This window comes from Carcharhinus amblyrhynchos, chromosome 2, assembly GCF_965287045.1.
Source record: "Carcharhinus amblyrhynchos chromosome 2, sCarAmb.v2.hapA, whole genome shotgun sequence".
Lineage (NCBI taxonomy): Eukaryota > Metazoa > Chordata > Chondrichthyes > Carcharhiniformes > Carcharhinidae > Carcharhinus > Carcharhinus amblyrhynchos.
The window spans coordinates 88,794,054-88,820,603 of NC_137325.1; the positions used below are offsets into that span (position 1 = coordinate 88,794,054).

General features: G+C 40.5%; 1 protein-coding gene across 13 annotated transcripts in view; it reads right to left on the minus strand.

The window, feature by feature from the left end:
* Positions 1 to 26,550, minus strand: part of LOC145356352 (growth factor receptor-bound protein 10-like) — a 188,097-nt gene that overhangs the window by 52,510 nt on the left and 109,037 nt on the right. For all 13 annotated transcript variants that reach the window (XM_080209064.1, XM_080209100.1, XM_080209057.1 and 10 more), the window contains 2 exons: positions 8,513 to 8,669; positions 3,890 to 4,011 (listed from right to left, as the gene is read on the minus strand). In XM_080209064.1, coding sequence (XP_080065190.1) covers positions 3,890 to 4,011; positions 8,513 to 8,669 — 279 coding nt within the window. The remainder of the gene's footprint in view (positions 1 to 3,889; positions 4,012 to 8,512; positions 8,670 to 26,550) is intronic.

Here is a 26,550-nt window from a genome sequence, read left to right on the forward strand (position 1 = left end):
CTTCATTCAGACACACGAAACAACCATGGAGACCAAATCCACACCTCAATATGCCAACATCTTCATGCACAGGCTCAAACAAAACTTCTTCACCGCATAGGACCTTCAACCGATGCTATAAACTAGATACATCGATGACACTTTCATCCTTTGTTCACCATGAGTCCAATCACTAAAACAACAATATGATGATATCAACAAGTTCCACCCCACCAAAAGACTCACCATGGACTATTCTCCAGAATCGGTTGCATTCTTGGACACACGCATCTCCATCAAGGATGGTTACCGCAGCACCTCATTGTACCACAAGCAAACAGACAACCTCACAATGCTCCACTTCTCCAGCTTTCACCCTAAACACATTAAAGAAGCCTTCCCCTATGGACAAGCCCTCCACATACACAGGATCTGCTTAGATGAGGAGGATCATGACAGACACCTCCAGAGGCTGAAAACTGCCCTCATAAGAACAGGGTATGGCACTCGAATCATCGATTGGCAGTTGCGACGTGCCACAGCGAAAAACTGCACCAACCTCTTCAGAAGAGGAACAAGGGACATGGTGGACAGAGTGCCCTTCGTCATGTAGAACTTCTCCGGAGCAGAGAAGCTACGACATCTTCCCCAGAGTCTTCAACATATCATTGATGAAGATGAACATCTCGCCAGGGCCATCCCCACACCCCGACTTCTTGCCTTCAGACAACCGCACAACCTCAAACAGACCAAAGTTCGCAGCAAACTACCCAGCCTTCAGGAGAACAGTGACCACAACACCACACAACCCTGCCACAGCAACCTCTGCAAGACATGCCAGATCATCGACATGGATGACATCATCACACGTGAGAACAGCATCCACCAGGTACACGATACACACTCTTGCAACTCAGCCAACGTTGTCTACCTGATATGCTGTAGGAAAGGATGTCCCGAAGCATGGTACATTGGGGAGACCACACAGACGCTACAACAATGGATGAACAAACATTGCTTGACAATCACCAGGCAAGACTGTTCCCTTCCTGTTGGCGAACACTTCAGCGGTCACGGGCATTCGGCTTCTGACCTTCGGGTAAGCATTCTCCAAGGCGGCCTTCACGACACACGACAGCGCAGAGTCGCTGAGCAGAGACTGATAGCCAAGTTTCTCACACGAGGATAGTCTCAACAGGGATCTTGGGTTCATGTCGCAGTATCTGTAACCCCCATGACTTACCTGGGTTTGCAAAACCTCACTTACCGTACTGTCTGGAGACAGTACACATCTCTTTACCCTGTGCTTAATGCTCCTCCCACTCACATTATTGGCCTCTTTAAAGACTTGAATAGCAGGTTAGTTGTAAAGACTCACATTCTAATCAGTAATCTGTAAACTGTGCTGTTATATGCTCTGAGGCCAGAACTCTCCATTCACCTGACGAAGGGGCAAACCTCGAAAGCTTGCGAGTTTCCTATCAAATAAATCGGTTGGACTTAAACCTGGTATTGTCAGACTTCTTACAGCATCTGTGGAGACAGACAGAATTAACATTTGAGGTCACATGACTTCTTCAGAGCTGGAGAGAATGGGTGAGTTTGGATTTGATTTTATAGTACAGGCAAGAGATGATAGAATCAGAGAATGACAACCATGGCCACAATACAGTGGATTTTAAGTTTTAAGGTTAAGTTGAAAAAAATAAGTACAGTGGATGCATTCAATATTAGAAAGACAAATCTTCATTCAGTCACAGAATGGTTACAGCAGAAAGTGGCCATTTGGCCCACCACATCTGTACCACTCTCTGGAAGAGCAACTCACCTAATCCCATTCCCCCGCCTTTTCCCCCTAGAGCCCTGAAATTTTTTTCTCCTTAGATAATTATCCAAATTTTGAGGGAACAAGCTAAAGAAACTGAATAGTACAGCATTGTCAGATGAGAAACAGAAGACAATGGATCATACTTAGAAATACTCCAGAATAAAAAATTGATATGTAACATTAGAAAAAGTGACAACAGAATTCAAAGACTGATACAATCACCAATGAAATAATGCTGGAATAAGAGCTAAAAGAGATTATTCTTAATGTATGGAGCTTTGGGTAGCATGGTGGGCTGGACGAATAATAAAAAAAAACACAAGGTGAAGAGGTTTGAATCAGTACTTTAGCCGTTTCTAACGGAGCATGGAGTGTTGAAGAAGTCATGTATTCCTACAAAATAAATTCACAGCTAAACGGTGAAAAGGAAAGGCAAGTAACTGAAAACTCTCAAACAGCCTGACTCAAATGACCAAGAAATAATACAATAGATTGTCTACACAGAGGAAGCTGTGAGCAGTCTCCACATAAAGTTGGAATTATTGTGTACTGAGAAAGTACTAAAAATTTCAAATCAAAGCCATCAGGCCCCAGTTGAACTTCACTGAACTGTAATCAAAGAATTGGTTTAGTATTAACCACTACATCACAGCAGGCAGTGGAATCAGAAATCAATTAAAAAACAAATCAGAAACTAAAGGTCTAATGATGAAACATGAAACCATTATTCATTGTCGTAAAACCCCATCTGGTTCATTAACATGATCCAGGGAAGGAAATCTGCTATTCTTATGTGGTCAATCAGTAATGCAGCTGAGTCTTAAAATGCCCTCTGAAATGACCGAGCAAGACACACAGTTGTATCAAACTGCTAAAAGGAATGAAACCAGATGAACCACCTGGTATCGACCAAAACACCCTCATATTGATGTCTGGGGACTTGTGCCTAAACTGAGAGTGCTCTCACACAGACAAGTCAAACAACAGCATGACATACACAAACAATCATATCTTGCAGAAAATGTCCCAGACGCCACCATCACCATCCCTGAGTATATCTTGTCTTACTGGGGAGGACAGACTCAGCAAAGATGGCTGCACAGTGATATACAGTCAGGAGGGAATTGTTCTGGGAGTCAACACTGATTCCAGACCCCACAAAGTCTCATGGTAACCATCCTAGCTCACAGTACTCCTTCCTGCTAAACACCACTTGGAGGAAGCACTGGAGCTGGCAAGAGCACAGAGTGTACTCTGGGTGGGGGATTTCAACGTCCATCACCAAGAGTTGCTCAGTAGCACCATTATTGACTCAGTTGCTCAAGTCCTAAAATCCTGACACCCTGGTCAGGCCCCACTTGGAGTACTGTGCTCAGTTCTGGTTGCTTCATTACAGGAAGGACGTGAAAGCCATTGAAAGGGTGCAGAGGAGATCTACAAGGACGTTACCTGGATTGGGTGGCATACCTTATGAGAATAGGTTGAGAGAGCTTGATTTTTTCTCCTTAGAGAGACGAAGGATGAGAGGGGACCTGATAGAGGTGTATAAGATGATGAGAGCTATTGATCAGGTGGACTCTCAGAGGCTTTTCCCTCAGGCTGAAATGACAGCCACAAGAGGAGACAGGTTTAAGATGCTGGGGAGTAGGTACAGAGGAGATGTCAGGGGTAAGTTTTTCACTTCAGGGGGTGGTGAGTGAGTGGAATCGGCTGCCAGTGGTGGCGGAGGCGGCAAATTCGATAGGGTCTTTTAAGAGACTTCCGGATGAGTACAAGGGACTTAATAGAATTGAGGGTTATAGGTAAGCCTAGTAGGTAGAGATAAGATCGGCGCAACTTGTGGGCCGAAGGGCCTGTTTGTGCTGTAGTTTCTCTATGATTCTATGACATAGCGACTAGACTGGATCTGCAGCAGGTAGTGAGAGAACAAAAGAAGTGTATCTGACCTCATCCTTACCAAGCTGCCTGCCACAGATGCAGCTGTCCATGGCAGTATTGGCAGGAGTGACTTTTAAGGCATAAATGATTCAAAAATATGGTTAAGCCATTTTAAACATCAGTTACAAGATGAAAGGTACTTACCACTGGATGTTTAAAAAATTCATATTTGGCATAGTTTTTTCGGAATAAAAATTTGCTTTCATTTCCCATTATCCATGTGGATTGTACTTGTATTACCAGTTCATGATCTTCTAAGCACCTTTCTGTGAAAATTTTTAACAAAGTTTGTGTGGTAAATTTCTCTGCTCAATATTACAAGAGGAATCATGGAGGTATAAATGTCACAGTAAATAGCAGATAATACACTAATATTTAACCATATATAGCAACACATTTAAGGGTGGTTTAGTAGGCCCTGCTAAATATTATCCCATGATCTTTATCAGAACCATATTATAAAGTTTTTTTAAATTCATGTTGGGAACAAGCATACTGTTTATTTTGTACCAGACAAAATAAACTTTAGTTGTCAAATTTTACTAAAAATACTGTAATGATGGAGAAGAGCAATGGGTAGAGACATATATATACACTGCTATCCCTAAATTTTAGCATTCCTAATGTGGTCCTAAAAAAATGGCATGCTAAAAGAAAGTCACTTTCCCATAAGAAAACAGTTGGATTATTTCCTGACCCGTAATTTTACATTAAAAACCTATTAGCTGCCTTGAACCTAATTGCCAACTCCTAACCTCTTCCACCTAATTCCTGCGCACCACTTCTCTCAAATCTTCATATCTCTTTCCTGACTATTCTGTTCAAAACTTTCTTCCAACTCTCTCACTTGTCACCTCCTTCTCCCAGCTCGCCTGTTCAATGTTTCCCTCTTTTATACCCTTGCTGTTTCCCGCTTGTTGCCCATTAGAGAGTCGGAAGGAGAAAGTGGCAAACAGGAAGTTCGGAGTAGGTTTTTGAATGGTTTGCAAGTTAGGCAAGTTCCTAAAGAGTACCGCCTCCCTATTAATTTTAGCACTGTTAATGTTTTTTTTAAAAAAGCATGTGCTGCTTTGCTCACCAACTTTCCCATTCACTGCTTCTCTCCTGACCTTGTTCACCACTCAACTGGGATTACTTTCTTGATTTTAAAAAACCAACACCAAAAGATTTTTAAAAATTCAATCAGTAAGGTGTGCACCTCACTGGCTGGGAACATTCATTGCTCATCCGTAATTGCCTTTTGAGTGACTTGTGAGACCTTTACAGAGAGCATTCCACACTGCTGTGAATCTGGAATCACATGCAGGCTAGATCAGGTAAGGATGCCAGATCATTAGTGAAGGACATTAGTGAAACACGTGGGTTTTTACAACAATCGACAATGGTTTCATGGTCATCAATAGACTTTTACTGAATTCAAATTTCACCATCTGCCATGCAAGATCTGAACCTTGGTTCCCAGCGTATTGCCCTGGGTTTCCAGATTACTAGTCCCTATGCCACCATGAGATGAACATAGATTAATTTGGTGGGAAAATTTTGAACAACTCTACTTCAGCTGGGGGCAATGGAATAACTTCAAACACATGTTGTTAAGCATGTCAGATAAATAGATGCCTCAATTCAACTTAGCGGGTTATAAAAGCAGCAGAGAGAAATTACCCAATTCATTAAAAACATCAGGTGTGCACAGGTTTTGTGCAAGAATGAATATGGTTATTCATGCACACTGCTCTCTTAAGCAATACATACACACACACATACACACGTGCGAAAACTGCTTCCATTATTTCTCTGAAAGATGGATTGTGCACTTATACTTCACCTTACATATCTAAAGATGCCCTAAAAAGTGGTCTACAGGCATAAATTTATTTTGAACATATTCACTATTTTGTACTTGTGCACAGCAAACTACCCAAAACAGCAAGCAAACTAAATGACAGTGAATCTACATGCGGTATTGGGTGAAAGCTGCCCAGAACAGGGGTCAACTCTTTTTTTCTATAACCACATAGGATCATTACAACATCCCATCCAAAGGATGATATTTTCAATAATGTAGTGCTTTCTCAGCTTACATCCTGAAGTAATGTACATCCTGCAGTGTCTCACAGCATTCATAATGAGGGCAAACATACATGATCACATGCCATTCTGCATGTAACCTATCTTCTGCATGAAGTTATTTCTCAGTTTAACTAGTATAACCTGCTTCCTTCTATTCTGCACAATCTTACATCTTTATAAATATTCAATCTATGCTGAAATGAACTGAATTTAGTGTGTGCTAAACTGAAGTGACACTTGCATACAGTAAAATTCTGATCAAACTAGGACAATTTACCGATTTATTTTGCTGCCATTACAACTTACCATGCTATTTTTCCCCCACACTTACTACTAATTTCTTTGCTTGTTTGCAATTTTTATGCTTTCCATTTTTCGTCATTTCTCTGACCAGTTTTACGTATCTTTTCTTTCCCTTTGATTTTTGCTTTTACATTCAGTGTGAATGCTTCCAGACCGTCTCAAAACAATATGCACCGTTTCAAACAAGAGTTGAGATTCTTCATAAAACTGCAAAAAACTGAAGCATCTATAAAGATGCTACAAAGGTGGAGGGCTTTTGTAGGCTGCAAAGAGACAGTGATAGGGTGCAGAGGTGGGCAGAAAAATGGCAGATGGAGCTGAACCCTGACAAGTGCAAGGTGATTCATTTTGGTAGAACAAACGGGAATGCAGATTACAGGGTCAGCGGCAGGGTTCTCAGGAACGTGGAGGAACAGAGAGATCTTGGGGTTCATATCCACAGATCTTTGAAGGTTGCCACTCAAGTGGATAGAGCCATGAAGAAGGCTTATAGTGTGTTAGTGTTTATCAACAGGGGGTTTGAGTTTAAGAGTCGTGGGGTTATGCAGCAACTATTCAGGACCTTGGTGAGACCACATTTGGAAAAGTGTGCGCAGTTCTGGTCACCTCACTATAAGGAGGACATGGAAACATTGGAGACAGTGCAGAGGAGATCTACCAGGATGCCGCCTGGTTTGGATGGTAGGTCTTATGAGGAAAGGTTGAAGGAGCTGGGGCTTTTCTCTTTAGAGCGGAGGAGGATGAGAGGCGACTTAATAGAAATTTATAAATGATGAGGGGGATAGATTGAGTGGATGTGCAGAGATTATTTCTTCGGGTGGATGTAGCTGTTACTAGGGGGCATAAATTTAAGATTTACGGTGAGAGATAAAGGAGGGATGTCTGAAGTAGATTCTTTACTCAGTGTAGTTGGGGTGTGGAATGCACTGCCTGCTGTGATAGTGGAGTTGGACACTAAGAACTTTCAAGCGGTTACTGGATGGGCACATGGAGCTCACCAGAATAATAGGGAGTGGGATGGCTTGACCTTGGGTTCGGACATAGCTCGGCACAACATCAAGGGCCAAAGGGCAAGTACTTAGCTGTACTGTTCTATAAATTCTGTTGAGACTATAGAAGTGAATATTCTGTATGTTTATACCAATGAGGACTTTTTTATAGGTGGGAACACTGCAAATGAAATGCACTGCAAATGACTAGTAACAAGCTTACAGCACCACAATCTGCGCAACTCTAGGGTCATGATGAACATGCATCTCAACAGTCAAATTAATAAAGGTGATTCCTGCGCATTTTATGCTAATGGGATAAAATAAAAATTTGGTATTTCTTAAGCTTGTTAACACCAGTATTTTGAGCAGAAATGCTGAATGTTTCCATAATAATTGATGCAAAATATCTAAAGTTGGGTGACTCTGTGGAGTTTGCACGTTCTCTCTGTATCTGTGTGGGTTTCCTCCGGGTGCTCTCGTTTCCACCCATGGTCCAAAGGTATGCAGGTTAGGTTAACTGGCAATGCTGAATTGACCCTTAGTGTCAGGGGATTAGCAGGGTAAATACATGGAGTTAAGAGGACATGGCCTGTAGGAGATTGTTGTTAGTGCCGTCTCAATGGGCTGAATGACCTCCTTCTGCACTGTCGGGATTCCATAACTCTAAGTAACTGAAAAAGGATTAGTCCATTTGCAACTGGTAGTTGTTTATTTTGGAGGTAGTACACAATTACAAAAAAAATCCAATGTTTTGAGGCCAGACTCGAAACATTAGCTTTGTCTCCATAGATGCAATCAGGCCTGTTGAGAATTTCTGGCATTTTCTTTTTTTTTCCGGATTCCAGCATCTGCAGCAAGTTGCTTTTGTCAAAAAAAAACTTGAGGTACTTCACGGTTTTTCAAGCTACCAACCTCATTGTTTTTTGTTACTTGCCAAACATTATTTTACTAGCATGTCAATTGCTTGGTGAGATCTAGCTCTGAAATTAGCTGCTACTCCTTTATGTAGCGATCTCAAAAAATAGGTGAAGCAGCATGCAACATTAAACCTTGTATTAATAAAGAATGACAAAAAAAATGACAGCTCAGGCAAAAGTGTTCTGAAACGAATTTCAAAGTAAAAGAAGTGGTGTAAACAGGATACACAAATTGCAAGTTGTTATGCATTCAGGAAAAATCACTTCAGCCTTAACTCACTTCGAGAGTGTTAGGACCGTCATCAACATATTTCGCAGATTTCACTCCTGCTCTGCTTACCTACATCTAAATATTTAACTATATAGATGTGAAAAATACTTACGAAGCTATGACTTAAGAGTAGTTTTGGATATGCTTTACTTTTCTACACCAAATGATTAAAAAAAAGTTCCTAAATTCATTTAATTTTTAACTACACTCTTACCTAGACCTAAATGTGGGTGATGTTCGACTAATGTCCAGCTGTTGTCATCAACACAGTGACACTTGTATACCAACAGCTGGCAGACATCTCTGGCAGTCATGTCAGATGGAAGTTCAATTGCCTTGCTTGTTCCATCTTCACTGAAAACTTTAATGACCTACGAAATAAAAGGAACCACTGATCACCATACAATAAAAAGTTGGTTAAGCACTATGTACCACATTTTTCAATATTTTAAATATGGTTATATTAATTAAATCAGTTAGTGCAAGAAGTACAAAAGCAAACATTTTGAAACTAATTTCTACTCACCATTAAGGTTATTCATAACAAGATTTTTGACTGCAGACGATACTATTTCTCTTCTAAACATTTCAAATGTTAATTTATTGCATTTTTAAAGGACTTTAGAACAGTGAACTGTGGCAAATTAATCAGCTGCATGGTAATAACTTGATTTTTATTGCACCCCCCCTCCCCCTGGCACTTACTGAAGGATGCCATTGAATGCTAATATGAACTGGATTTAGACAGTCCTGTTAGTATTATCAGCTCACACCAAAAAAGACACATGACATCAGAACAGGAAGGAAACCTTCAGGGTAATTTGCTATGAATATCTTACCTCAGCTTGGAAAAGATAGCAGTTAGCAGAACAGGATGGCATTTTAAAATTAAGCCTGCTGCTTTAGCTAGGGTTCTTTGTCTCTTGCAAACCCTTTTAGTAATGTAGTACACTCAGGATGTTATAATGCATCAATGGATTACTGTACCTGTCACATACTCCAAGCACTGACTAGTATTGAAAGAGATTACATTACTCTAGGGTGTGTACAGGATTTGGTGAGCTCCACAAAGGGTTAGTACACACAGTCAGTTAGGTAGGGAATCAAACCATGCATGCTGACCAATCAGAGTAACCTTTTCTGGCTGATGTAATCAGTTCCCACACAGATCATTACAGTGTTCCAATTTAATTCGCTGTTCCAGCCAATTTGAAAATGTGTTTCAAGAGAACCCACATATGATGTCATGAAGCATCTCATACATATTAACATATTAATGAAAACAAAAAGGTTTAGAAATCTAGATAAAAGCAAACATGAAGTTTATAATCTAGTGTGTTTGCCAACTTTCACCACACAATGGAGCTTTGTGGTAACTGATGTAATCAAATTGCAATTTAAGCACTGCACTTCTGCAGCAATGTCAGGTCTAGTCACCTGTAGCACTGATTGCTGGATTGTTAGCAATCACAAACCACTAGCTTTACAAAGGAAATAAATCAACATAAACCTCAACCCTATTTTACTTTTAAGCAGTTGAGCAAATTTTAATATTCTGTTTCAAAATTTCATTTTCATTCCTTAATGTTAACATTGAGAAGACCCATGTTTGAATCTGGTTTGTTTAAGCTGTGAGGTGCATTTATTAATGGTGGATAACTACAAATGGAAAGATATAAAATGACCCATAAGAGTTTAAGGAATTGCATGTGTAGAGCCAGAGTAGCAACAGTTACTACATTCCACTGTTAACATATTCTGCCAAAAATACAAAACAATTAGAAGCACCAGTAAAAAGGGGAGCTCTTATACACTTTTTGTCAAGATGGGCAAGACCTATTCTGCTTGAGTGGTCTGAGATATTTCTTAAATACTGACTTCTAAAACTTCTAAATACAAGCAACAGATGTATGCTAGACCAACACACTATGTTCTTCTGGAATGTTTGGCGATTTAAGTGCATTTTTTGTGCAGCCACATATACACGGTAACTTCAAAGCTAACCTTATGCAACCTGCATGGGTACTCTCAGGTTGCTGTGTGACCTCACAGCTTAGAGAAAACATTGAAATTTCTGGAGTCCAGCACAATCTCAAAGAACAATGAGGCAGCCAAAACTGGAATTTCTTACTTTAATTAATTTAAAGGAGATGGAAATAGACCATCCATTCAACTCTTAGAACCTAACAACGCAGTGCAGTACAGGCCCTTCGGCCCTTGATGTTGCGCCAACCAGTGGAACGAATCTAATGACCCTCTAACCTAAACTATTCCAATGTTATCCATATGCCTATCCACTGACCATTTGAACACCCTTAAAGTTGGCGAGTCCACAACTGCTGCAGACAGGGCATTCCATGCCCTTACTACCCTCTGTGTAAAGAACCTACCTCTGACATCCATCCAATTACCACCTCTCAATTTAAAGCGATGTCCCCTCCTGTTAGCCATCACCATCCGAGGTGACGTCTACCCGATCTAACCCTCTGATCATCTTGTATGCCTCAATTAGGTCACCTCTTAACCTTCTTCTCTCTAAAAAAAAACAACCTCAAGTCCCTCAGCCTTTCCTCATAAGACCTTCCCACCATACCAAGCAACATCCTGGTAAACCTCCTCTGCACCCTTTCCAAAGCTTTCACATCTTTCTTATAATGCGGCAACCAGAACTGTACACAATGCTCCAAATGCAGCTGCACCAGAGTTTTGTTCAGTTGCAACATGATCTTATGGCTCCGAAGTTCAATCCCTCTACAAATAAAAGCTAACACACCACACGCCTTCTTAACAACCTTATCAGCCTGGGTGCCAACTTTCAGGGATCTATGCACATGCACACTGAGATCTCTCTGCTTGTCGACACTACCAACAGTCCTTCCATTAGCCCTATATTCTGCACTCCTGTTACTCTTACCAAAGTGAATCACCTCACACTTTTCTGCATTAAACTCCATTTGCCACCTCTCAGCCCAGCTCTGCAGCTTATCTATGTCCCTCTGCAAACTGTAATATCCATCCTCACTGTCTACAACTCCTCCGACTTTGGTGTCGTCAGCAAATTTACTAACCCATCCTTCTACACTCTCATTTAGGTCATTTATAAAAATGACAAACAGCAGTGGCCACAAAACAGTTCCCTGAGGCACACCACTTGTAACTGAACTCCAGGTTGAATATTTCCCATCAACAGCCACCCTCTGTCTTCTATCAGCGAGCCAATTCCTGATCCAAACTGCTAAATCACCCTCAATCCCATGCATCTGCATTTTCTGCAGTAGCCTACCATGGGGAACCTTATCAAATGCTTTGCTAAAATCCATATACACCACATCAACTGCTTTACCCTTATACGTCTCTTTGGTCACCTTCTCAAAGAACCCGATAAGGTTTGTGAGGCACGGCCTACCCTTCACAAAACTGTGTTGACTATCTCTAATCAATTTATTTCTCTCTAGATGATTATAAATCCTCTTACAATTCTTTCCAAAACTTTGCCCACAACAGAAGGAAGGCTCACTGGTCCATAATTCCCAGGATGGTCTTTACTCCCCTTCTTGAACAAGGGGACAACATTTGCTATCCTCCAGTCTTCTGGTACTATACCTGTAGCCAATGATGACATGAAGATCAAAGCCAAAGGCTCTGCAATCTCCTCCCAAGCCTCCCAGTGAATCCTAGGGTAAATCCCATCCGGCCCAGGCGACTTATCTATTTTCATACTGTCAAGAATTGCTGACACCTCCTCCTTATGTACCTCAATCCCGTCGAGTCTAAAAGCCTGTATCTCAGTATTCTCCTCGACCACTGACTTTTTCCTGCGTGAATACTGAAAAAATTTAGTGCCTCTCCTATCTCTTCAGGCTCCATGCAAAACTTCCCACTACTGTCTCTGACTGGCCCTAATCTTGACCTAACCAATCTTTTATTCTCGACATACCTATAGAAATCTTTAGGGTTCTCCTTTATCCTGCCCGCCAAAGTCTTCTCATGTCCTTTTCTAGCTCTTCTTAACTCTCTCTTTAGCTCCTTCCTGGTTAATTTGTAGCTCTCCACTGCACCAACTGAGCCTTCATGTCTCATCTTGACGCAAGCCTCCTTCTTCCTCTTCACCAGAGATTCAACTTCCTTAGTACACCACGGTTCCCTCGCTCAACCACTTCCTCACTTCCTGACAGGTACATATTTATCAAGGGCTCGCAGTAGCTGCTCCTTGAACAAGCTCCACATTTCAGTTGTTCCCAGCCCCTGCAGTTTCCTACTCCAACCTATGTATCCGAAATCTTGCCTAATAGCCTCATAATTACCTTTCCCCCAGCTATAACTTCTGCCCTTCGGTATATACCTATCCCTTTCCATCACTAAGGTAAACGTAACCGAATTGTGGTCACTATCACCAAAGTGCTCATCTACCTCCAAGTCTAACATCTGGTCTGGTTCATTACCCAGTACCAAATCCAATGTAGCCTCACCTCTTGTTGGCCTGTCTACATACTGTGTCAGGAAACCTTCCTGCACACATTGGACAAAAACTGACCCCTTTAACGTGCTTGAACTATAGCTTTTCCAATCAATATTTGTAAAGTTAAAGTCCCCCATAACAACTACCCTGTTACTTTCGCTCCTATCCAGGATCATCTTTGCAAAAGGAGCGAAAGTAACTTGTGGCTGAAATGTTTGCAAATTCACTTTCTTTTTTTTAAAACTTGCTAGCCAAGTAGTGCTTCATTCAGAATGGGGAAGTTTCTGAAGCTGCGCTGGGTCTGCAGCAGATGGTGAGAGATCCAACAGTAAGGAAAAAACATCTTGACCTTGCTCTTAACAGGCTGCTTATTTCAGACTCATCTGACTCAACAGTATTTGTTGGACTGATCATTAGACAGTCCTTCTGAAGGTGAAGTTCCAGCTCCAAAATGAGAACACTTTCCATTGTGACGTGTGGCACTATCACTACGCTAGATGGAAGAGATTATAGTTGCTCAAAACTAGGCATTAATGAAGCATAAGGGATCTTCAACAGCTGTATTCCACCATAATCTGAAACCTCATGGCCCGCATATCCCTCACAATATCATCAGGCAAAGGGATCAACCTTGGTTCAATGAGATGTGTCGGAGGGTATACCACGAGAAAAAACAGACACTTAGAGACAAGGTACAAATCTGGTGAAGCTACAATACAGACTAACAAACATATGAATGAACATATGGATTAGGAACAGGAGTAGACTACTTGGCCCTTCATGCCTGCTCCGCCATTCAAAGATCGTAGATAATCTGATTGCAACCTCAACTTCACATTCCCGCCTACCTCAAAAACATTTTATCCCTTTATCAAAAATCAATCTACCTTTGCCATAAAAATATTTAAGGATTCTGCTTTCACTACCTTTTGAGGAAAAGAATCCCAAAAACACACTACTCTCAAAAAAATTCCTCATCTGTCTTAAATGGCCAATATCTTTTTTAAAACAGTGACCCCGAGTTCCAGATTCTTCCAACAGAAGAACACATTTGCATCTTTTAAACAAGATGACCAATACCTCTCACAGTACTTTTGTATTCAATTCCGAGCTGATCACATCAGGGAGGGTGAAGAGTCACCTAAATGCTGTCACGTCCCTTAGATTAACTGCCTTAAATTCTGTTAGTGATCAAGGACTGAAGGGTATGACTGCAAGTGAGGGAAGTAGAGGGATCCAAGAAATAGTACAGCAGGAGCCTCAGTCCCTGCCCTTGTCCAACAGGTTTGAGATTCTTGCTTCGTGTGGACGAAAGCAGGGACTTTAGGGAGGATGAGCAAACTGACCACACCACCATGGTTCAGGGAACCATTCAAGTGGAAGGAGAGAAAACAAATGTAGTTGTAGATGGTATAGTTAGGGGAATGGACATTGTTCTCTGCAGGTAGCATAGCTGTAGTGCCTGTCTGGTGCTATGTTTCAAGACATCTGCTCTGGGCTGGAGAGGAATGTAAAGTTTGTGGTCCATGTAGTTACCAACAACATGGGTAGAATGTGGAAGGAAGTTCTGTGCAGGCAGTTTGAAGAGTCAGTCAATAAAGAACAGAACCTCAAAGGATTATGACCTGAGCCATGTGCAAATTGGCACAGGGTATACATAAAATGACAGACATGAATACTTGGCTAAAGACTAAAGACTAGTGTGGGAGGACTGGGTTTCAGTTTATGGGGCACTGACGAAAATGTTGGGGAAAATGAGGGCTGCACCATTGAGACAGCTTACACCTTATTCATGCTGGGACTAGTGTTCTTGCAGACTGGAAAACCAGGAAGCTGTTAAAATCTACAAAGAATTTCTGAAAAACAAAAGCAAAGGTAAATTATGAAAGAAAACTCATGCAAAATATAAAATCAGACTGCAAAAGCTCCTATGAGTATATAAAGAAGCAACGTGGAGATAAAGTGAATGTTGGTTCCTCGGAAGACGATGTGGGGAGATAATAGTGGAAAACACAGAAATGCCCGAGACACTAAATATTTTGCTTCAGTTTTCACTGAAGAAGATAGAGCACCATCCCAATAATGACAGAAAATGCAGAGGTTATAGAAAGGACGAAACATCGCAAGGGGAAAAAGTACTTAAACTTTTGGGATCGAAGGCAGGCAAGCTCCAATGGCCTGATGGCCTACATCCTAGTGTCTTAAAGGAAGTGGCAGTGGAGATAATGGATCCACTGGTTACAGTATTCCAAAACTCTGGAGGCAGGAAAGGTTCTGGTAGATTGGAGAATGCTAATATAATGCCCTTATTCAAACAAGTAAGGAGGCAAAATGTAAGAAACTGTAGGCCAATTAGTTTAACATCTATATTTGGGGAACTATTGGAAACTATTATTCAGAAAGTAATAACAGGACATTTAGAAAGTCAAAATGCAAACTATTAAATTCACCATGACTTTATGATGGATTAATTAATTAATATGGTTGATTAATTTGCCTGAGTTCTTCAAAGATGTAACAAGCAAGCTGGATAATAGGTTCCTGGAGATGTAGGACATTTGGACTTCCAGAAAGCGTTTGACAAGCTGCCACACAAAGTTAGTTCTCGTGGGATTAGGGATAATTTATTAGCTTGGATAGAGAATTGACTAATCAACAGAAAGCAGGGAGTCAGGGTAAATGGGTCTTCTTCTGGTCGGCAGGATGCCACAGGGTTTGGTCCTCAGGCCCCAACTATTTACAATCTATTTTAATGACTTGGATGCAGGGACAGTCAGTACCATAGCCAAATTTTCAGATTACACTAAAATAGGTGGGATAGTAAGTTATGACAATGAATAAAGAAATTTACAAATGAATATGCATAGGTTCCATGAAAGGCGCAAAATTTGGCAGATGGAGTTAAACGTGGATAAATGTGAGGTTTTCCATTTTGGTCGGAAAAATACAAAGGCAAATTATGTAAATGGAGTGAAACATCGGAGTGCTGCGATGCAGTGGGTGTCTTTGCGCATGAATTAAAGAAAACTAATATGCAGGTGCAGCAGATAATAAGTTAGGCAAATGGAATAAAGTTTTCATTGAAGTATTAATGACCATACTTCAGATATTGTGTAGTTCTGGTTTCCTTGCTCGGCGGGGGGTGGAATGCAGTGGCATCGGAGGCAATTCAGGGGATGTTCACCAGTTTGATTTCAGAAATGAGATGTTTGTCTTACAAAAAGCTTGGGTTGCTTAGGCCTATATTACCTGGAGTTTAGAAAAATGAGAAGAGATTTGATTGAGATGTAAAAGATGATATGGAGGATTGACAAAGTAGATGCAAAGAGGATGGTTTTACTTGTAGGGCAATCTAGAACAAGGTATCATAGTTTTAAGATAAGCGGTGGCAAATTTAAGGTCATAAGTCTGTAGAATTCACCACCCCAGAGCATGGTGGTTGCCAGGGCACAATAAATTTCAGGAAGAGGTGGACAGGTGTTTAATTAGTAAGGGTTTGAAGGGCTATGGTGACTGGGCAGGAAAGTGGAGCTGAGACCGAGATAAGATCAGCCATGGTTGTATTAAATGTTAGAGCAGGTTCGAGGGGCTAAATTGCCAATTCCTGCTCTTTGTTCTTGAGTGGTATCCCACACATTAAATCACATTACTAGATTAATGAAGAATCCCTTGCTGCTACTCGTCTTCTTTCTGCGAAGGAGACTGCTGCACCTTCTGGGGTACAGACATCTTCTGAAAAACCAGAGAATATCACCGGGATCAAGAACAACCAAATCCTTTAAGTGCACAGGCAACCAGTGAGAAATTAATGCCCACCAGATTGTCTTTCCTATCAAATATATTGTGTAATAATGCATTGCTTGCTGTACTGTAAATATTTTGATGGCTATGTAAAAATTCTATATTTATTTGTTGCGGACCTTAGGAGGTAGAAGAGGGGGATGTTCTATATTTGTTGTTGCATGGCCACTTTAGGAGTGCGATCACACGATCACTCTGTGCTCAAGTATTTCACCCTTGAGATTCAGCCCTTCAACAGTTCTTATTAGACCTACTACTTGTTTTCTACAAAACCCACGCCATCAACGCCACATTCTCATCATCAACATCTAAAGTAGCACATACAAAAATGTGCCCTCTGTTTAATATCACTCCCAAAAGACAACAGCTTCAACATTATAACACCACTTCAGAACTGTGTTGGAGTGTTAGCCTAGATTATACTCTGATGTGTCTGGAATAGGTCCTGAACTCACAACCATTGACTAAGAAGCAAAAGTGTCACTAAGCTTTGTTTAAACCAGTTGCAGCAATCTGTTCCTATACAGTTTTATAGCCTGCTTAAATAAAACAGCTCAGTGTGTCACAAATAAAACAGCTTATTTTAGATACTCAGTAACATGAATGCACAGCATAATGTACATAGCAAAATCTTAATTTTTCAAAATTATCATGCAATCACACAATAAAAGGTTTTGATACAGTCAGTTTTCTTGATCGGTGTATTGACATTTTTCTTTGGTCCTTTAAATTGGAAACTGCGATGTAGAAAGTTTCAGTTTAAAAATGCAATTGTAGCAAAAGCACAAGTTACTTCTGTTTTACCAGCTCTAGGATATCGTGTTTCACAGTCTCAATCCTCTATATCATTAAATGTACACATACTTCAAAAGTCAATAAATCAGACATGCTTTGCATATTTTATCTAATTCTGGAATGACATTTACAAGGTTGGTTGATATGACTTCAATATCCAAATCTTTACCATAAAAGATATTTCCAGACTCCTGCTCTTAGAAGTGTACATGAAAAATGTACTGAAAACAAAAGCAGCAATATATACTAATATAAATAGCCAAATTGACACTTCAACATGCAGCACTGAAGTTCAGTTAAACTAGAAATTTTTAAAAAATCATGTAATAAATCCGAAAAAAAAATTGATGGTACTTCTCCCGCAATTCATGTAGGATAGGAAACATTTACATTGATCCCACAACTATATTTTACTTCTTCACAAATCTACCAAGTTTTATAATCCCATTTTACTTGAGGCATTTATTTCATGAGGGTCACAATACATGTTCTATTTACTGAGACAAATCAAATTTATTTTTCCATTCATGAATATTAACTGAAGGTAAGTTAATGATCACATATAGAAAAGTTACAATAGAATCACATTAAAAGGTCTAACTTTCCCAAAATAACTGTAAACATATCAACGCCCCACCCACATAGACAAAATATTACCCAAAGTGTTTTTCCTAATAAATAAACAATGTTATGAAGTATTTGCTCATCATTAACTTGGTTTAATATTCAGAATTCTACTTAAGGCTCCCAAATTGACATTACACATCATAATATTGCTAAATTAACTTAAAGTAGCATCCCACCGATTTCCTTTCTTTCCACAACAACACCATTGAAAGAAATGCAGATAAAAATATGGCAACATGCCACCAAAAAACTCAACGGGAATAACAAAGGATGCAACCTTCCCAGTCTTTCCTATTTTTGTTACTGGAGAGAAGTGGGCTGGTTTATCTAGATAAATAGTGATATCACACAGAAGAACATGGATACAGGAATGGAATTAGTTGGAGCCCTAAAAACTTACTTTACCTCTGCTTTGCTCCTGTCAAATGCAAAAGATATGGTGAACAACAATTGCAGCACGTAAGTGCAGTCACCCAGCATCCAACTCTTGACTTGCTAAGTGTCAGCAAATAATTGGAGCTTAGTGGATTGTTGTAAAATAAAGTCATCTCAAGTCTGCTGCCGGAGAGATGTACATTCAAATGTATTTTTCTGTTAATAGCAGCACAAAAAAAGCTGATCAAATGGAATCCCATGTTTACAAGTAGGAGATACATGTGTGCACAGTGTATAAAAAACACGTATAGCCACTCAAGAAATGTGGAGAAGCTTGACGTTTAGGTAAAACAAAAATAGCACTGTCTTTTGCCTAACTTATACAAACAATTAATCGAGCACCTGTTTAGGCAGCACTAAACTGCAGATTGATTGATGCTCATATCTCAAATTGGCCCTGAAGGCAAGAAAGTACCAGGCAGCTGTCAGCTTTACTGCTAGCATTCAGCCTGCCTTGCTATTCAGTTGCACATCCTCCTGCAGAACCTTGTAGAAATTAATCATGGCCTGCTTTGTGAATTTAAGCCTGTGAAGGCTTTAGAATTCAAATAATCCTGAGACTAAATAGATTTGGTTGACAACATACTTTCAGGTAGGTACCTTCTGCATTTTCTAGAATTCAACTGTTTCTGCTGTCCTCTGCTGAAGGTGAAGTCAGGGTATGTATCTGCTGCATTTATAAAATGCATCAGCAAGCAAAATCACATTTAGCTCTAAAACAGTCAGTTCAAAACAACCTGAAGTAATCAAATCAACATCAGACTTACTTTACATATTCCCTTTGGTAAAATGGGATTTGACAATGCTGAAAAAATCTTCCAGTCTATATTTTGCACAGATTAAATTGTTCCATGAGTTACTCAGTTTGATCTTTGGTTTGTGGTTTTCAAAAAAGTTGTATGCATCTTCTGTTATGACTTGCAGCATAAATGCACAATGTGGCAAGGTATTGTGCATCAAACTTAGAAGGAACCAAGCTTGCCCTCTATTAGTGTTACTTTCTCAGATTTCATCAGGGCAGTGATAGAAGCCCTGCAATTGGTCTTTAGGTGCATTTTCAGTTTGAGGCTCATGTTCTATTCTTCAAAGAAAAGAACTATCCCTATTCAATATGGGCGGCAGTGGTTAGCACTGCTGCTTCACAGCTCCAGGGAACTGAATTCAATTCCCGGCTTCAGTCACTGTCTGTGTGGGGTTTGTACGTCCTCCTTGTGCCTGTGTGCGTTTCCTCCGGGTGTTCCGGTTTCCCCCCACAATCCAAAGATGTGCAGGTTAGGTTGATTGGCCAAGCTAAAATTGCCCCTTAGTGTCCTGAGATGCATAGGTTAGAGGGATTAGCGGGTAAATGTGTAGGGATATGGGGGCAGGGCCCGGATGGGATTGATGCAAACTCGATGGGCCAGATGGCCTCTTTCTGCACTGTAGGGTTTCTATGATTCTATGAATATGATGACATCACGAGCAAAGGAGTAGAAGTTTGTTGCCTCTTAGCAATAGGCAAATAATATGCTGATGTACAGTGTTTAGATTTAGATATCAAAAAATCTAACGCTGATAAGGCATCAAGAACCAACCATGATTCATGTTCTGCATCTTTAGAGCATTTTACATCAAGATATTCCACAACTTCTTAACCAATTACTTCACAGCAATTTCTGTTTTGTACACAAGTGTGTTTACCAATTTGTGCATCTTTGGATCACATAAATAGGAATAATGCAGTTTGGGATATTTGTCATATTTGTTCATTTTGCAAATATTGCCCAGGTATCTTTTGTTCTCCTTGGAGCAAAGGAGCTTAGAGGAAGATTTGTTAGAGGTGTACAGGATTATGACCTGTTGATAAGGTAGACATGGTAAAATTCTTCTCATTAGCTATTTGTACTAAGATTTAAGATTTTACGCGAAAGATGAAGGGGAAATACAAGGAAGAACCTTTATAAACAGTGACTAAGGACCTGAAACTTAACTGCTGACCAGATTGTTGGATTTGAAATAATCAAAGATTTCAAAATGAAACTGGTTGGACATTTGAAGGAAATAAACTCTCGGGGCTACAGGGACAGAGCAGAGAGTGGGACTGTCTGGATTGTTCTATAAGGAGTCACCACAGTCTCAATGGCCAAACAAGAATGGTCCTAGGGATGAAGAACTTCAATTATGAGGATAAATTGGAGAGATTGGAACTCTTCTCCACAGAGAGCAGATTTGTTAGAGATGTTCAAAATCATAATGCGGCTGGACAGAATAGATAGGGAGAAACTGCTTCTGCTCACAAAAGGGTCAAGAACAAGAGGGCATAGATTTAAGGTGATTTGCTAAAGGAACAAACGTAATGAGAGAAAAATCTTTTTCACACAATGAGTAATTTTAGGTCTGGAATGCACTGCCTTAAAATGTGGTGGAGGCAGGTTCAATCTAGGCAGGCAAAAGGGCATTAGATGATTATTTGAACGGAAACATGCAGGGATTTAGGGGAATGACAGGGGAGTGGCACTAAGCCATAATATTTGTTTGGAGAGCTGGTGCAGGCACTATGGACCAAATGGCCTCCTGGACTGTCACAAGTCTAATTCTGTGAATGCCCCCCTTCTGTGCCTTGAATGACTACGACTAGTATAGCAGTGATACCATTAGCCAAAACTATGTTCAAACCTTTCATGTCATATTCACAAGAAAAGTGCATCACTGAGCAGAACTGCATTAACAAATTACTTTCTCTTATCTGTGTTAGTTGTGGTTCTCACTTGGTAGCACTCTCACCTCTGAATTAGTAGGTTACGAGTTCAAGTCTCATTTCACAGCTTGAGCACAATCAAATGGCTAACACTTTGGCGCAGTTTGGATGAGATGTTAAACCAAGTCTGACTGCTTTGGTGGATTTAAAGACCCACGTGACCAAGGGGTCTTTCTCAGTGTCTTGAGCAATATTTACCCCTTATTCAACATCACAAAAGACTGCCTAGTCATCATATTGCTGTTTGTGAGAGATGCTGTGTACAAATTGGCTGCTGCTTGTCCTACATTACAACAGCAACTACACTTCAAAAATAGTTCATTGGCTATTAAAGAGATTTGAGATGCCTGGTGGTCATGAAAAGCACTATATAAATGAAAGCCTTTCTTTTACATGAAGGCCTAGTTCCCAGAGTACTCAAATTGAGCAATAATTAGTTTTCAAAAGAAGAAAGAAGGCTGTTTGTCATTATAAATTTCCTGACACAAGCAAAACTCTGAATTTTAAACAAAGAGAATGCAGTCTGTGAAATGTCAAACAAGATACATTGGCCCAATTTTAAAGGCAGAGAACAGAAAAGTACACTAGCACCAAAGCAAACTCAGGCTATTTTAACCGAGGATCCACATTTGAAATTGGTGTCCCACTCATAATCAGTGTGAACATTGTTAAGGTCAATGGGTCAGAATGCGAATTAATGCAGGAACCAATATCAATACAGACCTAAAGGAGAGTGTACTGAACAGATACCAGTGTGACAGAAGAGGGGGAACCAAAGGAGACAGATGGATTCTTTCCTGTCCCTCTTGCCTTCTAAAGATTCTGATAATTAACCAAAAAATCTTAGTCTGACCTCCTCTGACTTCCCTGCTGCATCTCCTCAGGTTTCCTAACGAGTTTCATTTAGAAAAATAATCACATTGCTGTCAATGGTGCAACATCAGCCACAATTTTTAATGTTAATTAGGCTCCACTAATCTGCAGCAGGAAGCTTGGACACTTCAACATCGGTGAAGGTGCACTGTCGTTGGGTGGGAATGGTGCTGCTTTAGATTATTAATTGGATTCAGTCTGATCTCAACTCCTCCCATCCACCAATCTTATTAGGCAAGGGTGGGATTAGAATCAAACCAGTTATATCTATTCTTAACCAGAGCTGCTCATTAAGTCAAGGGATGAACAGTTTTGCAGAAATAACTGACAATCAAACCAATCTGGAGAGTATTCAAGTCAATTTCGGGAGCTGTTAGCACAGAAAATGATTCCAGAGATGGTGGGGCATATTTTGCCAATTTACCAATCCTTTTGTTTCATACAATTGTTTCAGCAGTGACTACTTTGGAGGAATTAAGAGTCTAGTCTTGAAAAGGAATCTTGCCATTTGCACTTGTATTGGAAGATAGCAATTGTCACCAAATTGCTGGGCAAACAAAAAACTTTATAAAGCCCGAGACCACATTCTGGATAAGGGAGCATAATAGCACAAGTATCTCACTCTTTCATAATTATACTCATCTGACACACATGGCAAGCTGCTGCATCAGTGATTGTCACTCCATCCAGAGGTCAGAAGTGGTGAGGTTTAACAAAAAAGAACAAAGAACAGAAGTTTGCTGAAGGTTGCACAATCATGAGGGCATTACAGTGGTTCGCACTACTGCCTCATAGCGCTAGGAGTCCAGGTTCAATTCCCAACTTGGGTCACTATCTGTGCGGAATCTGCACGTTCTCCTCATGACTACGTGCGTTTTCTCTGGGTGCTCTGGATTCCTCCCACAATCCAAAAAACGTGCTGCTTAGGTGCATTGGCCAAGCTAAATTCTCCCGCAGTGTGCCCGAACAGGCACCGGATTGTGGCGACCAGGGGATTTTCACAGTAACTTTGTTGCAGTGTTAACATAAGCCTACTTGTGGCACTGATAAATAAATTAAAGCTAAATGTTCAGCACCATTTGCAACTCCTGAGACACTGAAGCAGCCCATGTTCATATGCAACATATGAGCATAGGACTTAGGAGAAAGTGCGGCCATTCAGCCTTCCAGCATTCTCCACCATTTGATAAGATGATGACTGGTTGTGGTCTCAGCTCCCTTTTCTGTCTGCCCTCCATAGCCCTGGACACCCTTATCTATCAAAAATCTAAATAGCTCAACTCATGCTACTTTCCAAAGAAGAAAATTCCCATGGACTAACAATGCTCCAAGAAATTTGTCCTCAACTCTGACTTAGAAGGGAGAACTCTTACTCTCAAATGCTGCCCTCTATTTCTAGTTCTCCCCATAAGTTGAAACACCCTCTCAGCATCCACCTTGTAACACAGTATTCCAGATGTGCAGCAAGATCTGGACAGCATTTCAGGTCTGGGCTGATATCTGGCAACAACATTCATAGTAAGTCTCACAACACCAGGTTAATGTCCAATAGGTTTATTTGGTGGCACAAGCTTTCAGAGCACTGCCCCTTCTTCAGGCAAGTAGTTGTGTTCACAAACACAAGAACACAACTCCCACTCACCTGATCAAGGGGCAATGCTCCAAAAGCTTGTGCCACCAAATAAACCTGTTGGCCTTTAACCTGGTGTTGTGAGACTTCTTACTGCGCTTACCCCACTCCAACACCAGCATCTCCACATCATAACGTTCACACCACACAAGTGTCAGACAATAACCATCTCCAGCAAGAGGGAATCCAACCATCTTCCCTTGGTGTTCAACCATTACTGAATTAAATAGCATGGGACCTGAAACTCAACTAGAAAGCCATATTAAAACTGTGGCTACTGGGGCAAGTCAGAAAGTGGCAAGTAACACACCTCCAAACTCCAACAAAACAAGGAGCTAGTCATCGACTTCAGGAGGATATGCCCCTATCAATATCAAAAAACTGGGGATGAAGTGGAAATGGTTGAGAACTTCAAGTTTCTAGGTGTCCAGATCCGTCCATGCTGATGTTATAGTTATGGAAAGCCCACCGATGCCTCTACTTTCTCAGGAGGTTAAGGAAATTTGACGGGTGTACTACACCTCTTTCCAATCTTTATAGATGTACCATAAAAAGCATACTTCCTGTTTGTATCACAGCTTGGTATGGCTCCTGCTCTGTCCAAGCCTGCAAAGATCTACAGAGGGTCATGAACAAAGTCTAGTCCACCGTGCAAACCAGCCTCCCATCCACTGACTCTCTCTACACTTCCTGCTGCCTCAGAAAAGCAGCCAGAATATTAAGGATCCCAGACACCCAGACATGCTCTCTTCCACCTTTCTCCATCAGGAGAAAGATACAAAAGTCTGAGGACACGTAACAACCAACTCAAGAACAGCTTCTTCCCTGCTGCCATCAGATTTTTGAATGGACTTACCTCGCGTTTTGTTGATCTTTCCTTACAATCTAACTAGGACTGTAACACTACATTCTGCGCTCTCTCCTTTCCTTCTCTAGGTACAGAATGCTTTGTCTGCCTGTTGTGCAGGAATCAATACTTTTCACTGTATACTAACACATGAGACAATAAATCAAATCAAAGCAAAGTCTGTCCAACATCAACTAGGCACAATTTATGATAGAACACTCTCTAGTTACCTGGATGTGCACAACTCCAACAAACCTCAAGTAGTTCAACACCATTCAGGACAAAGAAGTCAGCTTGATTGACAACCCCTACCACATTCATGCCCTCCAGCAGCAGCATTGCACTGCGCACCAATGTTCCTTTGACAACACCTTCCAACCTGTGACCTTTACCATTTCTAAAGACAAGGGCAGCAGATGCACTGGAACACTACCACCTGCAAATTCCTCTCCAAGCCACACACCATCCCAGCTATATCACCATTCCTTCACTGTCGCTGTACAGAAATCCTGGCACTCATTTCCTAAACATTACTATGGGTGTACTTACACAACATGGGCTGCTGCAATTCAAGAGGAGGGTACACTACCTCATTTTCAAGGGCAGTTAGGAATGAGACCTAATTGAAAGCTGAGCCAGCAATGCCAACATCCAGTTACATGAAATTTATATGAAAAACTATAAATTGGCCAAAATTTCCACTGTCATGGTTGGAGGCAATCTTCCCTCATTTGCCAAAGTGCATCAACTTGGAGTCACTGTGATGGTTAAAGCAGAAGTGTTCTTGATATTCCTGATCATAAGATGATAAAGGTTGTCAATCACCATTAATGCAACAATTAAGTGAGATTCTATAAAATCCCAAAATTCTCTGAATTTCTTTTGTAAGAAGAGTTTTTTTAAAATATACTTGTTCCTGGGATCTGGGTGCCAGGAGGAGGGTCATTCTATTACCCATTGCCAGTTCCCCAGAGGAGGTGGTGTCAGATTTTCTTGAACCACTTAGGTTCTTACGCATATGGTGCTCCCACTATGGTCTGAGAAGTTTTATTTCAAGCTACTGACCTGGCCTTTGAGTGAACAATTGTATAATACCCATATCAAAATGGCATGGGATTTGAAAGTGACCTTAAGGGATGATAATGTTCTCATGACATTGCTGTCTTGCCTTCTTAATGGTAGAAGTTGCAGGTAAAGGAGGTCACCTTGCTGCACTTTAGTATTAGTTGGATTCACTGGTCAATGAAAATAAGGAAATGCGAAACATGATAAATAGTTGTTCACATAAAGGAAGCAATGATCATGCTGAAAATCACAAGGGAACTAATACTGCCTAAGGCTTCTGGACTCATCAAAATTCATGCCAGCAAAATAATCAAAATGAAAAAGGAATGGTACTTAAGAGCAACAAATCCTTTGGTCCTGATGGCTTCCATCCTAGGGCTTTAAAGGAAGTTAGAACATTGGAAGCTTACAGTTAGGATATCTGCAAAGCCCTTTTGACTTGGAAATCATTTCTTTAGATTGAAAAACTGCATATCACTTGGTTCTAAGAAAGGCAAATGAGAAAAAAAGTTATAGACTAGTCAGCCTAACATCTGTCTTCAGAAAATTACTCGAGATTATAATTAAAGATAATTAACACCTAGAAAAAGTTCAGCTGCTCAGAGATAGCCAACATCCATTTGTAAAGGGCCAGTCATGCCTGAGAAACCAGATTTGAAAAGGTGGTTGAAATAGTAAAAAGGCAATGGTTATGAATGTTATTTATATTGATTTCCCTTAGGATTTGATAATATCTTTAATTAAAGATGATTAACAAAAATTGAAGCCCAATTACTTTAAGGCAAATAATTGACCACATTTTGAAAATCAGCCGAGCAATAAGAGCTTGTAGGAAATATGGACAGTCACTCTAACTAAGAGGATGCGATCAGAGGTAGCAAACCGAGATCAGTGTTGGGGCTTCAGGTATGACCTATGTATGAAGATTTGGATAGGAAAGAGCCATATATCCAGGCTTACCAATGCCACAAAAATAAAAATGC